The following is a 13415-nucleotide window of genomic DNA, read 5'->3' as shown; positions in this document are numbered from 1 at the left end:
TTAAGAAGTAAAAATTGTAAATGCTTTCAGTGTAACTTTTACTTGTTGCTGATGTTCTATTTTGGAAAAGTCTAAAGAATGTGTCTTGACTTTTAAATCCAAGCTGTTTATGTCCCTGTGAGAGATTTAACTTTCATTATTTTCATTATTTCCCAATTTAAATTTGTAGCCTTAAATATTACTTAAAGAGTAGGATTTTAAATTTCATTTTCTGTGTTATTTTTTAACTGTGTTGGAGTTTGTTTACTGAAACATTTGTTTCATAAAATGAAATCAAGGGTTGAGAACAATAACAATATGAGAAAATATAGAAGATTAAAAAGAACTAACTAAACTCAGCAGTGAAGTTGGGTATATTACCTATGTAGGGTGCTAATGTTCATTCTTCATAAGAGTCATTACTTATTAATTTTCTTAAGCCATTACTATTTAATTCTGTATAAGGGAATATAGTAATGTTTTGATACAAATCAACCACCTAACAGTCAGGAACCATATTGACCACATCTCACATGTTTTAGAAAGACAACAGAATAGATATGTAAAATTCAGTGAAATTTTCTTGCCCATTGTTGGGGAGAGGTGAATATGGTATCAAAAGATAAAGTTGTCCCTGAAAATTCAAAACCTGGAAATATATTTAGTCCTTGTGTCAAGTGTTTTTGGTAGAGAAGAAGCTTTGCAAGTGAGCTTACATGAAATGCTTAAGGCTTGTGATTTATACACACACCCACACTCACATACATACATACATGGCTGTCATGCCTTAGGCCCATAGCAACAGCAGACAAATCACAATCATTCTTTAGTCACATAGGTCATATGCCTATTAGAGAGGATTAACTCAAGCTAAATTCACTTCTGCATTGTTTGGTCTTACATTAGAGGGGTCACAGCTGACTGGTGCCCTTTGAATCAATGTTCTTTATAGACCTCTTTGTTTCAGAATGGGCTAGCCAAATATGATGCTCCTTGGACCTGAGAATTAGAACTCAGAAACTTCTTCACACTTTTTTAAGACTGTTAAAAGAGTTGCTTGGCAGTTCTTAATACTAATTCTAACAATTTATGAGGTCAAAAATATAGCTTTAAAATCTTACCTCTGACCCTTCACATTACATGGCTGTTAAGTTCTATTTTCCTGGATAGAACATGGACACGGGGCATGGTTTAGTTGAAGTAAGTTGTATATACATATAACTACCATAATTGTCCCAAATAAAGTTCTATAATTCTGCTTGGTTTATTTCAGAGGTTGCTAATTGTGATTACCCATATTCCCAACACATTTTATTCCATAGTACTTTAAAAAGACATTTCTTCTTGTTTGGTCTCAAGGACCAAACCACTTTCAAATGCCTCCAGTAAAGGAGATTTACTTTGACACCACACATGGCACTAACAGAGATCGGAATCTCGTGAAAGCAGATACATAACTGATCCTCACAGAGAGTGGAACAACTAAGTGGTTTAGGAATTGGAAGAATCCAACACATCTCTGAAGTCTATGAGTCATGATTTGCCCTCTCAGTAGCAAGAGCTAGTGGATGCCCTCCTGCCAGTGTACTTACTTCCTCTCTCTCTCTCTTTGGTTCTTTGCCTGCTAGCCAGATAGCTCATCCTCTCCTTAATGTTTTGTTTTTGTTTTTTTTGATCCTATTCATGTCTTCTCACTGGTCTATTTTCTTACCTTTGGCTCTAACCTTTGAGCTTCTCCTTGCTTACTTTCTATCTCCTTTTCACCTTTCTTTCCCTTCACCAGCTTTCTCGTCTTCTTTCTTCTCTCCAGGTTCCAGTGGGAAAGAAACTTTTCAGGCCAGTCAGTTGCCATTTTCCCTTTTTCTTACCAAGCTTCTGACTTGTCTGTAGATTGGCTTCCCATGGCTCAGGTCTTACCCCCATTTCCCATCAGCTTTGGAAGCTTGATAGAGAAGGCATGGAGAAGTGGTAGGAAATACTGAGCACAGAAGACCAGAGCAGTTCTAGGGGCCTGCCTCAGTCTGCTCATAAATAAATCCAGTGCCATCATCCAATCCAGAGATCAGTGGAATTGACCATCCAGTAGCATCCTCTTCCTATAGAATGACCCGCAGGGTGTCGCCCCTTGACGCTTTTGTATCTGTAGGACTCTGATTCTGTATTTAAGACCAGTTTTAGCTGCTCCTGGACCTTCTCACTTGGTTTTTATAAGGAGCGTTTCTCTTCTTCCCTGTGCAACTAGAGCCATTCTTGTGTCACTTTCTTCATGCCCTTATTTCTTCATCTTCATTAACTAATCCAGTGAGAGGCAGTGAAGGGTAATTTGAAAAGCTAGGAAAAAAAAAAAAAAAGAAAAGCTAGGAAGGAATACAGACAGAGAAGGGCTTGATTGTAGCTAAAAGTAGCTGGCCTCAAATAATTCTCTAAACTCAGAGGGATCTGATATTTTCTTTAGTTTGTAAGCTAGCTGGAGCTTTGAAAACTGGAAAGATGGAAGGAGAAAAAAAAAGGACGGGCTGCAGGAACAACAGCAGGGAGCCAAGGGTGGGCAATTCCACATTCCAGCTGGGTTGAGTAGGGAGGGGTGTAAAGCCTACTGCAGGGGTGAGTAGATGACTGTTTTTCCACCACGAAGTATAACAAGTGACTGATTTTGAGGGACATATGGCATGTACAAATGAGAGTGTGTGTGTGTTTATTATTTGATTGGGGTGGATTGTTTGCATATTTTTTTGTGTCAGTGTATATGATTGAGTGTTCTGTACCTTTAGTCTATCAAAGCCAAACTCTTTGAGTGGAGTTTCTGACATGTTTAGTTTTAGCCCTAAATGTTTTATCTTAAAATTAAACATAATATTGCCTTAATTTCTTTCATTTATTAAATTAATTTTCTTATTTTTTTAATATGATCAGCTTCCAATCACAGGACTATACAACCTCCTAAGGTAAGTTAAAATTTCTTAAATAAATTGGGTGTGATACTTGATGGTTTAGTCTGAGGAATGGTAATTGAGATATTGAACCCCATTACTCACTGTTCACCATGACATCAAATTAAGAGAACACTGAAGTTATTTCAGGGTTTCCCAGGTTGCACTGGTGGTAAAGAACCCACCTGCCAATGAACGAGACATAAGAGAGGCAGGTTTGATCCCTGGGTCAGGAGGATCCCCTGGAAGAGGGCATGACAAGCCACTCTAGTATTCTTGCCTGGAGAATCCCATGGACAGAGGAGCCTGGCAGGCTATAGTCCACAGGATTGCAAATAGTCGGACACAACTGAAGCAACTTAGCACACATGTATGAAGTCACTTTATGACCTTTGCATGGATAGATCTAATCTATTTTAAACTTGGTAATTTACTAGCAATGGGTTAGAATAAATGATTCCTTAAGATTGTGCTGTTTTCTCATGCCCAGAACTGGAAAGTTTGTGTGTAAGAATAATGGTCATTATCTGCTGAAAGAATCTGATTCCAATATATTGCCTCACCTGTTGGATACATTTGAAGTGCATATACAGAATGATATTTCAGGCTTAAAAATGAGGAAAGAAGTTCATATTAAATTTATTTCATTAAAAACAATAATCTATAAAATAAATGGAACTATGGCCAAAAACTAGCTGTTCTGAATTGATTCATTTCCCTCTTTCTCCCATTTTATAAGCATTTTTCTTCCTCCAAATTGCACTGTAGTTTTTCTGTATCATAAACTACCTGATAAAATTCCAAGAAAAGGAGCAATTTAGAAGGTAAACTGAAAGGGATAAATGATGGGGGATGAAAAAAGCCATTTTTTCATCATGGTGACAGGGACAGGAACTACTTTATGGAAATAAGATCTGGAAAGGGCTATATTGTATTCATCTTCCTAAAAAGGATTAAGGATTAGTAATAGCTCTCTCTGGGATGCCAAAAGTGAGACTCTGTCCTGTCTGTGGCAGGAAGGGGTGATTACACATGCCCGTAAAGCTGATAGGCCTCCACAGACTTTCTGGAAAGGTGAGGGAAGTGGGGGTCGCCTTACCCCACGTGTTCATTCTAAAAAGATTGATACCATAGCTACACAGGTCCCAAACAGCTAGAAGTTTTAAAAGTGCCTCTGTTAAAGATAATTCTGCCATTAGACCCTTCAGTCCTAACACCTGTCTTTCCTGTTACCAAGTTCAGTTTGCATGACTTGAAAATGATTGCTCTCATATCTGGCTTAACTGTATTGCTTATTATGTTGCTATCTGTGTTTGTGTTCTGTAGTTAGGATTTCTTGAACAGAGAGAGGTAGGGTAGGGTGGGAAGTTCTGCACAGAAAGTATTAAGAGAATGATTCTGTTATTAATCAAACTATTAGCTAAACTTGGCAAGCTCTGTCTTCCTAACCTTTATTGCCTTACTTTGTCTTTTGGCTGTAGGATTCACTGTTTATATACAGTTTAAATGTTAGCATATATAAATTACAGTATGAAAGAACATGAAATAAATTCTCTTTTATGTAAATATATTTTAAATATTTTCCAGAAAGCTGTAGAGGAACCTCTTAATGGTATGTGGTTATTACAAATTTATATGTTCGTCTTGATCCATTACCAGATCATAATAAATTGAGTTAGCCCCCAAAGCAGTTTGAATGCTCTCTGTGCCTTGAGAAGAATCTAGTTTTTTTTTTTTTTTTTAATTGCCTAACCTCTCTTTTCTTGATTATTCATCAAGAATTAAGAGTATTGCTTTTGTAGTGTTGTCACCTCTGAGAGAAAAATGCACTGTTCTGTGTCTCTCGAGCCAAGTGATTTTGGGTGGGGGCACTCTCTTGCATTTTTAATTGGCCAAGATGAAATGTAACACCCCCAGTAGAGAAGGATCTCACTTAGTTTAATTTTGTATTATAAATTTCAGATCCAGTCTGTCATCATGGAGTGAGACCAGAGTATCTCACTTCTCCCCAAATCTAGATCTGTATTCCCAACGGCTTTGTGTCCTTCGTGGAGCCTGTGGGTGTGACCCACAGGAAGGCTTTCGTAACTAAATAGTAATCTTAACATTAACTGGGCATGATATTACTGCATATTTGTTTGCCTAGAAATGATTTCTAATTGTGGAATCTTACTAACTGCTTGGCTTGTTACTAATTCTTAGCATTTAAAGAATCAAAAGGGATGATGAATGATGGTAAGTATAAAATCCACCTGCAATTATAGCTTGGTTAAAATATGGACGTTGAAAAGAAGTAAAATTGCTTCTTGAAAGTGTGGTGTTTTTTTTTAAGGGACACTGTCAAATCATAAAGGCCCACATTTCTCAGTTTATAAAACTTATGTACTCTGTTACAAGTTGCAAAACTAATAATATAAAAGCTGTAGGGTATCACTAATCAGACTCTCCAGTCATATTGCTCATAACAAAGAAAAATAACTGCTTTAAAAAATAAACAAACATTTTTCAGATGCAGTGTGTGATGACTGAAACTTTAAATGCTCTTTGTAAGACACTTAGATAATTTGGCACAAATCTTTATCATCTTGACAGGGTTTCTTTTGTGCTCATGTTTGGTGATTTTTGTTGCATTTAGCCTGTGAAGACTTAATATCTCTGCTTTTCCAAGCAAGAATTGGGTTCTAACCTTTTGGGAGAGGATTGAAAAAGAGATATTTAGTCACTCCAGCTTTTTGAAGAGGGGACTCTGGGCTAATAATTTTTAATTTTTAATGACTGTTTCAAAGACCTATATTTATTAGTTCTTAAAGCTAATTTAGTATGAGATATCGAGTACTGTAAGCATTCATTTTAATTTTACCTTATCATATTCTGATATTTGAGTTCTGTTAACATTTGAATAATTATGTTTTCATTTTATTGAAACTTTCTTCATACCTTTGATATTTATAGTCATTCCTTGATCATGTAAATAGTCTGCTTTCAGTTGTACTGTTCTAAAGTCTGTGACCTATGTGCTCCCCTCTACAGCAAAATGCAGCATTTAACTCAAGAGGCTATATTCCCCTGAGTGCAATTAATTTTTGCATAAGATTAAAAACACGCCAGTTGTGTTTGGTGAACTCAGTTTAAAACGGTGCCTGGACTGTGTTCAGTAAGCAGTCACAGAATGATCCCACTTTTGTAAATTTGTGTCACAGCCTTTATTACAAAAAATGCATGCTCTGCTAACCACTGCACTCCTAAAAAAACAGGATTAGAAGGAAAACATTAAATGACATTTTAAAAAGAACTGATACCTGAAAGTGTGGCATGGTTTGTCTGTGTTTGCATTCTCGTGTTCTGTTGTTGGTTTTTTGTTTTTGTTTTTTTAAATTTCATTGTTTTTCTCCTTTTCCTACTGTGGTGTCAATCTTCTGTAGTCGTATGAAGAAACTGAACTCTTCCCCATTTTCAGAAAACCAGTAGAAGAGCCTTGAGTGCCTCTTCCTTTATTAATTTCCCTTAAGATATGACTTTTTGGGCATCATTGTATAGACAGCAGATTTTGTATTTTCATAGCACGTGATAACTATAGCAACCTTTGAAATTCCCTTAATTTTGTTAATTTTAGCTTCAGAATTTGTTGGGTTTTTTCCAAATGTCTGTGTGGTGGGCTCTTCCTACTGACAGATCACAATGCCCGTGGTGTATCTGTCTTTTTGGTGAGTGAGGTACCAGGTGCCCCCTTGGGACCACAGTCCCATTTCCTCTTTCACTTAACACCTGATCACATATTTAATTTTCTTACATTAAATGAATGGTGTCAATCTAAAATGAAAGTGATAGCATATTATTCTAGGATCAGTGTCTTTTGCTTTGGAAAAATCAACCTCTCTTGATTTCTTCTCAGCTAACCCAGCAAACTGAGGTTATCAGATTTTGTTGATTTACATTTCCATTTGGCATTGGCCTTTTGCTTACTGCAGCTAAAGAGGCTAATGGATTGTCTAGTTTATGTCTGTGACCTTTGCAAATCTAAGATTAAATAATTTTTCCTTATTTTTAGATACTGTATATCTGAAACAATTTTCAATTTTTAAAATACATCAACTTGTTAAGGCATAGAAAATAGACATGCATAGCAATTATATATTCATTTTTCAATTTTCCAGAGTAACTGAAGTGGAGTGATGGACTCTGATTTGGAGAGTAGTATGACATGAAAGAAATACACTTGTGTTTAAGCACCATGGCCTTGATTCATTGTCCTGGAGAAGAAAACAAGAAAAGTAACTGGTTTCCATCTATGGGAGAAAGTAAATAATTGACCTTTAAATGATTGTTACAGTTAAGTTTTTATTCAAAGCATTTTAAAATTTAATTAATAAATGAATTATGATCTGTGTTGTGTGCCCAATTGATAATCCAGGTTTTTGTTGTTATTTTTATTCAATTAGGGGCAAAAGTAGAGTGGGCAACTTCCAAGAATGATGCCTTCCAGATCCTGGGGCCTCTTAACTCTAGGTCACCAACTTAAATTGGTTCAAGGTGAAAATTTCCTGGCACTACCCTGGTTACCCAGAGCAATCTATGAAAACAGAGGCTTCCATCAAACCTTAGCAAACTTTGGCACCGCCACTTTGGCTGTTATGGTGTTAACTGAATAATGTCTGCCTCTTCTGGGTCAGGGGCATAATATTAAGTACAGACGAGAAATTCATTTAGGAACATCTTGTCGGCTGCTTACATGGGGTATGATACTGCTGAGGATCATGGTCTTCATTCTTGGGGGTTGCCACTCACACGTTATCCCCTCAACATACAGTGTACCAGACCCTTTCCAGATTGAGGGTAATTTTGTTGATGGATGTTTTCTTCCCTTTTTTTTCACATGACCCTTTACATGCTGTCTTGTCCTCCTGTTATTTGCTTCTGCTGTATGAGATGTAGCGCTTTTTCTCCTCTTTGAACATGGTCCAGTGACACAGTAGCATCACTTCAGAAAGGAGCCAGACTTATTCTCAAAGAACTATGTTCACACTTTTCAGCAGAAATAGCGATGGTTGTAACATATGTATCCCCTCCCTTGGATTTGAAGGCACAATCTACAGTGTTTCTTCGCTTCTTTTCTGATCTGGGGCATGAAAAACCAAGATTGAGATTTGAACTATGAGTCTCCTGCATGGCAACATAATGTGTGTCACCGTCAGGCCAACAGGCCAGCCCTGAACGGGTGGTTTTATTACTGTTGTATCTGTGTTGCATGATAAACACTCATCATCTCCTCCTGTAGTCCTGCCTCATATTCACTTACCCTAAGATTGAAAAGTAAAACAAACCCGCCCCCCACGTTTCCTACCCCCCATTAGAAGATTAACATTCTGACAGTTGTGATCACCTGGAGTACTTTTAGATTATTAGGTTTTCTTCCCTTGCAGGTGTGTGTTTGTGTGTGCACATGTGTAAGATAGGCACGTACCTCTTCTGTATGGACAACAGTGAGGTACCTACGGGAGAGCAAATGTTAATTTCATGCTTCTAGCGAGAACATTTAAAAACAAAGATCTTTATTGGGTGGACTTCTATTTCATGTGAATAGTCGATCACTTAAAACGTTTAAAAAGTTCTAGGTAATTTGCCAAGCTTTTTGACTGCTCACCAGTGCCCTCTAAAAATACTGGTTTTTCTTCCTGTTTGTGTAATAAGACATTGCTATTTGTAGTTGCATTATTAATAGTTATTTCTTAGTCCACTGAATGTTCCCATGTACCTCATTTATGCCAAATAACTTGTCATATTTTACGTTGGGACCAAGTGGTTTGCCCATGGCAAACCAAAATTTATGACCTGCTGATGCCTCTTAGAAAAGTGAACATACTATGAAAACAGTTCTTTTTGAAAAAAAGAAAAATAAATGTTCTTCCTAATTGTGTTCCTGTCCAAAGTATTAACATGTAGAGGGAGCTCTATTCCTTTATACAAATTTGATGGCTCCCATTGCTCTTCTTCCTTCAGAAAACATTTGTATTTTACTAATATAGTTTGTTAATTTAGAAATCAATTCTGATGAAAGGAGGAAAAAAGCAGATGGACTTGAAAAAGATCCAAACTCCTGTTCTCTATATGAAATCTTATAATAAACTTTTTTGTGAACCAGAGTTGTACCTTTTAATATGTAGTCAGCTCTCATTTATTTGGGGCTCAGTCTTGGGACTTATCCATCCTTTGTGTTCTCTTTAACACTACCTGTCTTTGGAGGCAGTCCCTGCCCTAGACAGCACACAGAGGTGGCAGGAGAAAGGCCAGGTGTGTTACTGTTACCCTTGCTGTTACTTGTCAACTTCTCTGGAAGAGGGACCACAGCAGCAGGCGCCGTCTTACTTGGGCATCGTTGGGCCAGTTCATTCTCTTTAAATTAGACTTCTAATGACAGTAAGTTTTCTGTCACACCAAATTAAAGTTGTCAGCTGTTTTGAGTATCAATATTATCTGTTACCCGATAATATGCTTTTTTAATCAGTGATCCCAATTTCTGCCGTCGACTTCAGCTTTATTTACTGTATGTTCTCAGAGTGACAACATTTGTCATTTTGGCAACAAATCAAATTCTCCTTCAAAACATTATCCCCCCACCTTTCCTCCCCTTCTGGCTCTCCTTTGAGGTCTGTGCCTATCTGGCTGCCTCTCATCTCTTACTTACCTTTCCTAGTACTTTGTGTGTCTCTGCTTAGCTCTGTTGGGTTTTTGTCTTGCTCCTCTCATTCAGTTTTAAAAATTCCACCATAAAACAAAAGTCTTTTTTCCCTTTCCTTTCTCTTCCTGCAGTGTTTGCATACATTAGATGCTCACTCTGTAAATTTGATGATTGAGTAGGCTGTATTTCAGTTTCCCTATATTGTTAATAGAGTGAGCCAGAAATTTTTCTTTTTAGACAAATTTCACATGCTCTGAAAACCTTCAAAGGTGATAGTTTTTTCACCTGAAAACCCTAGGTCCAATCTGTTAATTTTCTGAGAATGTCAGAATGAAAATAATGGGGTTATCCCATACTTGAGAGTATTGTTCTTTTCAGGATGTTGTAGTTATTTTAGTAAGTGACCAACCAAATTGTGATTTGACTTATAATAAAGCTGAAAAAGTTGTGAGTTTATGCTTTCTTCTCGTTAATAAGAATTAAGCTCTGTATCACCTAGATTTCTCTTGTCCTAACATGGGTATTCAAAAACAGACATCTGTAGTGTATGTATGGAATGGCACACCCCTTGTTTACCTGTTATTGGAAACTAGAGAAGTGATTGTTGGGCAACGCTTTATCGTTACATTGTGTTTAATTTGATGAAGATTCTGTGTAGAAACAGTCTTTCACGTGTCATGTTTTCAGCCACTAACTGCCATCACCCACTGGGGTCCTTTGTTAAGTCATCTTCCATGGCTAATAGGGATAATCCAGGTAACTTTTCAGAGATGAGCAGTGAACAGGAAGCTTTCCTGCCTTTGGCTTTTGACAGCCCTTCCTTAATATTTAAGAACAGCTTTCCCATAAATTTAGCCTTTTGAAAAGAAGAGAGCATCTGTAGTGAACTTCTCTGTAAGGCAATATCAGTGGAATCTTAAATGTTGTTATCAGGGTTGGTGAGAGACGGAAGCATTTTTGTTTTTATTAAACAGAGCATTATTTACAAAGAGCCATTGTTGAGAATTAGATTCCACACCGTATAAATATCCATTAACGATTCTAAATAAAGGAAACTCTGGTGTTGCTATGCGTGAGATCCTCTCCTGGGGGCTTTTTTCCATAGCAATTAAAGGTGTGCTATTTGTCAGTAGCCATTTTTTGCAGTGATTTAAAGACCAAAGTTGTTTTACAGCTGTGTTACTGTTAAAGGTTTTCTTTTTATATGTATTAAATCAATTTATCACTGTTTGAAGCTTTGAATATCTGCAATCTTTGCCAAGATACTTTTTTATTTAAAAAACATAACTTTGTAAATATTACCCTGTAATATTATATATACTTAATAAAACATTTTAAGCTATTTTTGTTGGGCTTATTTCTATTGCTGCCTCAGCAGGCGACAAGTGCATTACTGAGAAATTTTAGTTTATCAATGTATTTTCAGGTCCATATCCTATGTACCAATGCAAATGATGACTTAAAATATTAATTTGTAAGTTCTTTTTTTAAAGTATAACAATATCCAAAAAGTAAATGTTTGATCAGAGCAGAGTTTTAATTGAAAGTTCCAAGTAAGTCCAATGCATTAGTTTTCCCCATGGTAGAGTGAATACTTCACTTTTCTAGTCCTGGGTGTACATACTCCGGACTAGCAGAGGACCTCAGCAAGCCAACTTACCTGCCTCTGTGTCCCCCCTTATCTGTAGAATCAGATCAGCCTCTTTAAGACTGAAATGCAAATTGAAATGGTTCTCCATGTTAATTGGTTATCAGCTAGGTCTAGTTTGATTGCAAGTGAAAGTAAAACTAAATATAAGAAAAGTGGGATTTATTGGCTCCTATAACTGAAAATTCACCTGTCCAGCTGGAGAGGGCCTCCCAGCAGTGTCCTCAGGATCAGAGTCTTCAACTTTCAGCTTCAGTCTCCTTCCTGTTGCCTTCTTCAGAGCCTGTGTGTGATGGCAGAATGGCTGACTGCAATCCAGTACCCACCTTCTGAGTTCAGGGAGGGGAGAGGGGAGAAAAAAAGAGTGTCTCTCCCTTTCTGAATAGTCCTATCCACCCAAGATTGCAGCTCGGAGCTCGGCCTGGGCCAGGGGCCTCTCAGTCAGTGGGGCCCAGTATCTCTGACACCCAGTTTGGGCCAGCCTGAACCTCATGTCTGTCTGTCCTGGAGGGAATGGAGCTGTGGACTCCATCTGGGATAGGGGTGGGGGACAAAAGGAGTTAACTGAAGCAAAATCATGATTGTAACCAAATTAAGATGGCATTAGATTTTAGGCCTGTTTCTTGCAGGTATATACTGTGATTCTGCATTGTATGTGTGATTGTAAACCATTTGAATGGAAAATAATATTTGGCAGCAAAGTACCATCTCATTCCTTACCTCATAGGCAATTTAATTTTTATGCATTTATGAGGACTTTTTTCACTCAGCAGGAGTAACTAATGGAGTTCAGAAAGCATTTAATAGCCTACCTCCTGTACAGAAAGCTGTTCTGTGCAGCTCATAACAGCGCTCAACTTCTTTCAAACTCCCACGGAGGTGTAGGCTTCCAGATGCATCTGGATTTCGTTTTTGTGTGGCAACCCTTCCAGCTCAAGGCCTCAAGTCTGACAGCTTTAGAAAACAATGTATTATGGTAACACCATCCATGTAGGACATGATTTCACCAGTAGCTCAGAGATTTCTGCACAATTGACAGAGTTGGGTGTTTGAAGTGAGACTGTGCTGGGACTCAACCCCTGGTGTTTATTTTGAGAATTTAAGTTTCATGCTCAAGTACCCATCCATCAGATCAGAGGGAAATGAAGTATTTAAGTTATGGATAATTGGATTGATTATTTAATGCCAAAGACAGCACTGCAGACTACATAGAAGTGATCGTAGATTAAATGATTAGAGCTCCACTTATTCAGCATTTATTTAGTCATTTGGTGATAAGACAGCAGCTTTTCAATTCTGTTCATAGTCACTTGTGGAAGACCAGGTATGTCGTCCCAGTTTGGAGAATGAGAAATGTTTGGTAAAGAGTCTGGTTTGGAGAGAAATGATTTATATGTCGGAAGACCCATCCGATGTCAATCTGGAGGCCAGATAGGCAAATCTGGCGGATTCATGAACCTGCTGCTGCTTTTCCCTTACAGATGTTGCAACTGCATGCACTATACCGGGCGCCCAGATCCCTCTCTTAAAATGACCTTATTTAATCATAGACTTGTCTTCCAAAAAAAGAACCACTATCGTTTGCTTCCTAATTTTCTTTGAATTGCCTGCTACATTCTTCAAGGTCAAACTGACAACGTAAAATCTGGTAGACTTCCATTCTAAACAAATGTGGTTTTCAGAGTTAAAGCGTATTTGTTTAAAACGTGGATTATATCTTCCCTGGATATACTCTCTACTTATTAATTTCTTAAATAAATGATAATTAGTCTTTTTAAGCCAGTCCATAAAGGCCTTCTGAGTCATTTTTATTTAAAAAGTGTTTGTTTTGGGGGTGCTGTGGTTAGGTTGCATTATGGGTGAAGTTTTGGGGTACATAGCAATCACTGTGTAAATTCTGTGGGGTAATTTTTCTCTCATGCGCTCATACTGAGGGCAACCAGAAAGCACTGAAAACTGCTACATCTCTTTCTCCAACAGTTGTAGCAGTAGCTGCCCCACCGCCTTCATGTAAGCCCTGTGTTGGAATGACTTACCCACCCTCCCAGGTAAGTCATTCTAGGAATGCTGCTCACTCTCCAGGGAGTCTCCACCCCTAGCTCCACCAGACATTTTTAGAATGTAATGTTCATAAACCTCTTTGCAAGTTAGAGGATGCATATATTTGGTTACCCCAAGAAAC

At 37.7% G+C, this 13415-nt stretch overlaps 1 protein-coding gene across 2 annotated transcripts in view; it reads left to right on the top strand.

The window, feature by feature from the left end:
• CD47 (CD47 molecule) overlaps positions 1-10927 on the top strand; it is a 67127-nt gene extending 56200 nt beyond the window's left edge. The window contains exons 8-11 of one of the 2 annotated variants that reach the window (XM_070787382.1): positions 2893-2924; positions 4497-4521; positions 5112-5144; positions 7064-10927. In XM_070787382.1, the coding sequence (XP_070643483.1) occupies positions 2893-2924; positions 4497-4521; positions 5112-5144; positions 7064-7068 (95 nt within the window). In that variant the 3' untranslated portion in view covers positions 7069-10927. The remainder of the gene's footprint in view (positions 1-2892; positions 2925-4496; positions 4522-5111; positions 5145-7063) is intronic. The other variant, XM_070787379.1, reaches the window with a different exon arrangement.
• The last annotated feature ends 2488 nt before the right edge of the window (positions 10928-13415 follow it).

The sequence above is a fragment of the Bos indicus genome, chromosome 1 (assembly GCF_029378745.1).
Source record: "Bos indicus isolate NIAB-ARS_2022 breed Sahiwal x Tharparkar chromosome 1, NIAB-ARS_B.indTharparkar_mat_pri_1.0, whole genome shotgun sequence".
NCBI lineage: Eukaryota > Metazoa > Chordata > Mammalia > Artiodactyla > Bovidae > Bos > Bos indicus.
Note: the sequence above shows the minus strand (reverse complement) of the source record. Positions and strands in the feature narration are given on the sequence as shown.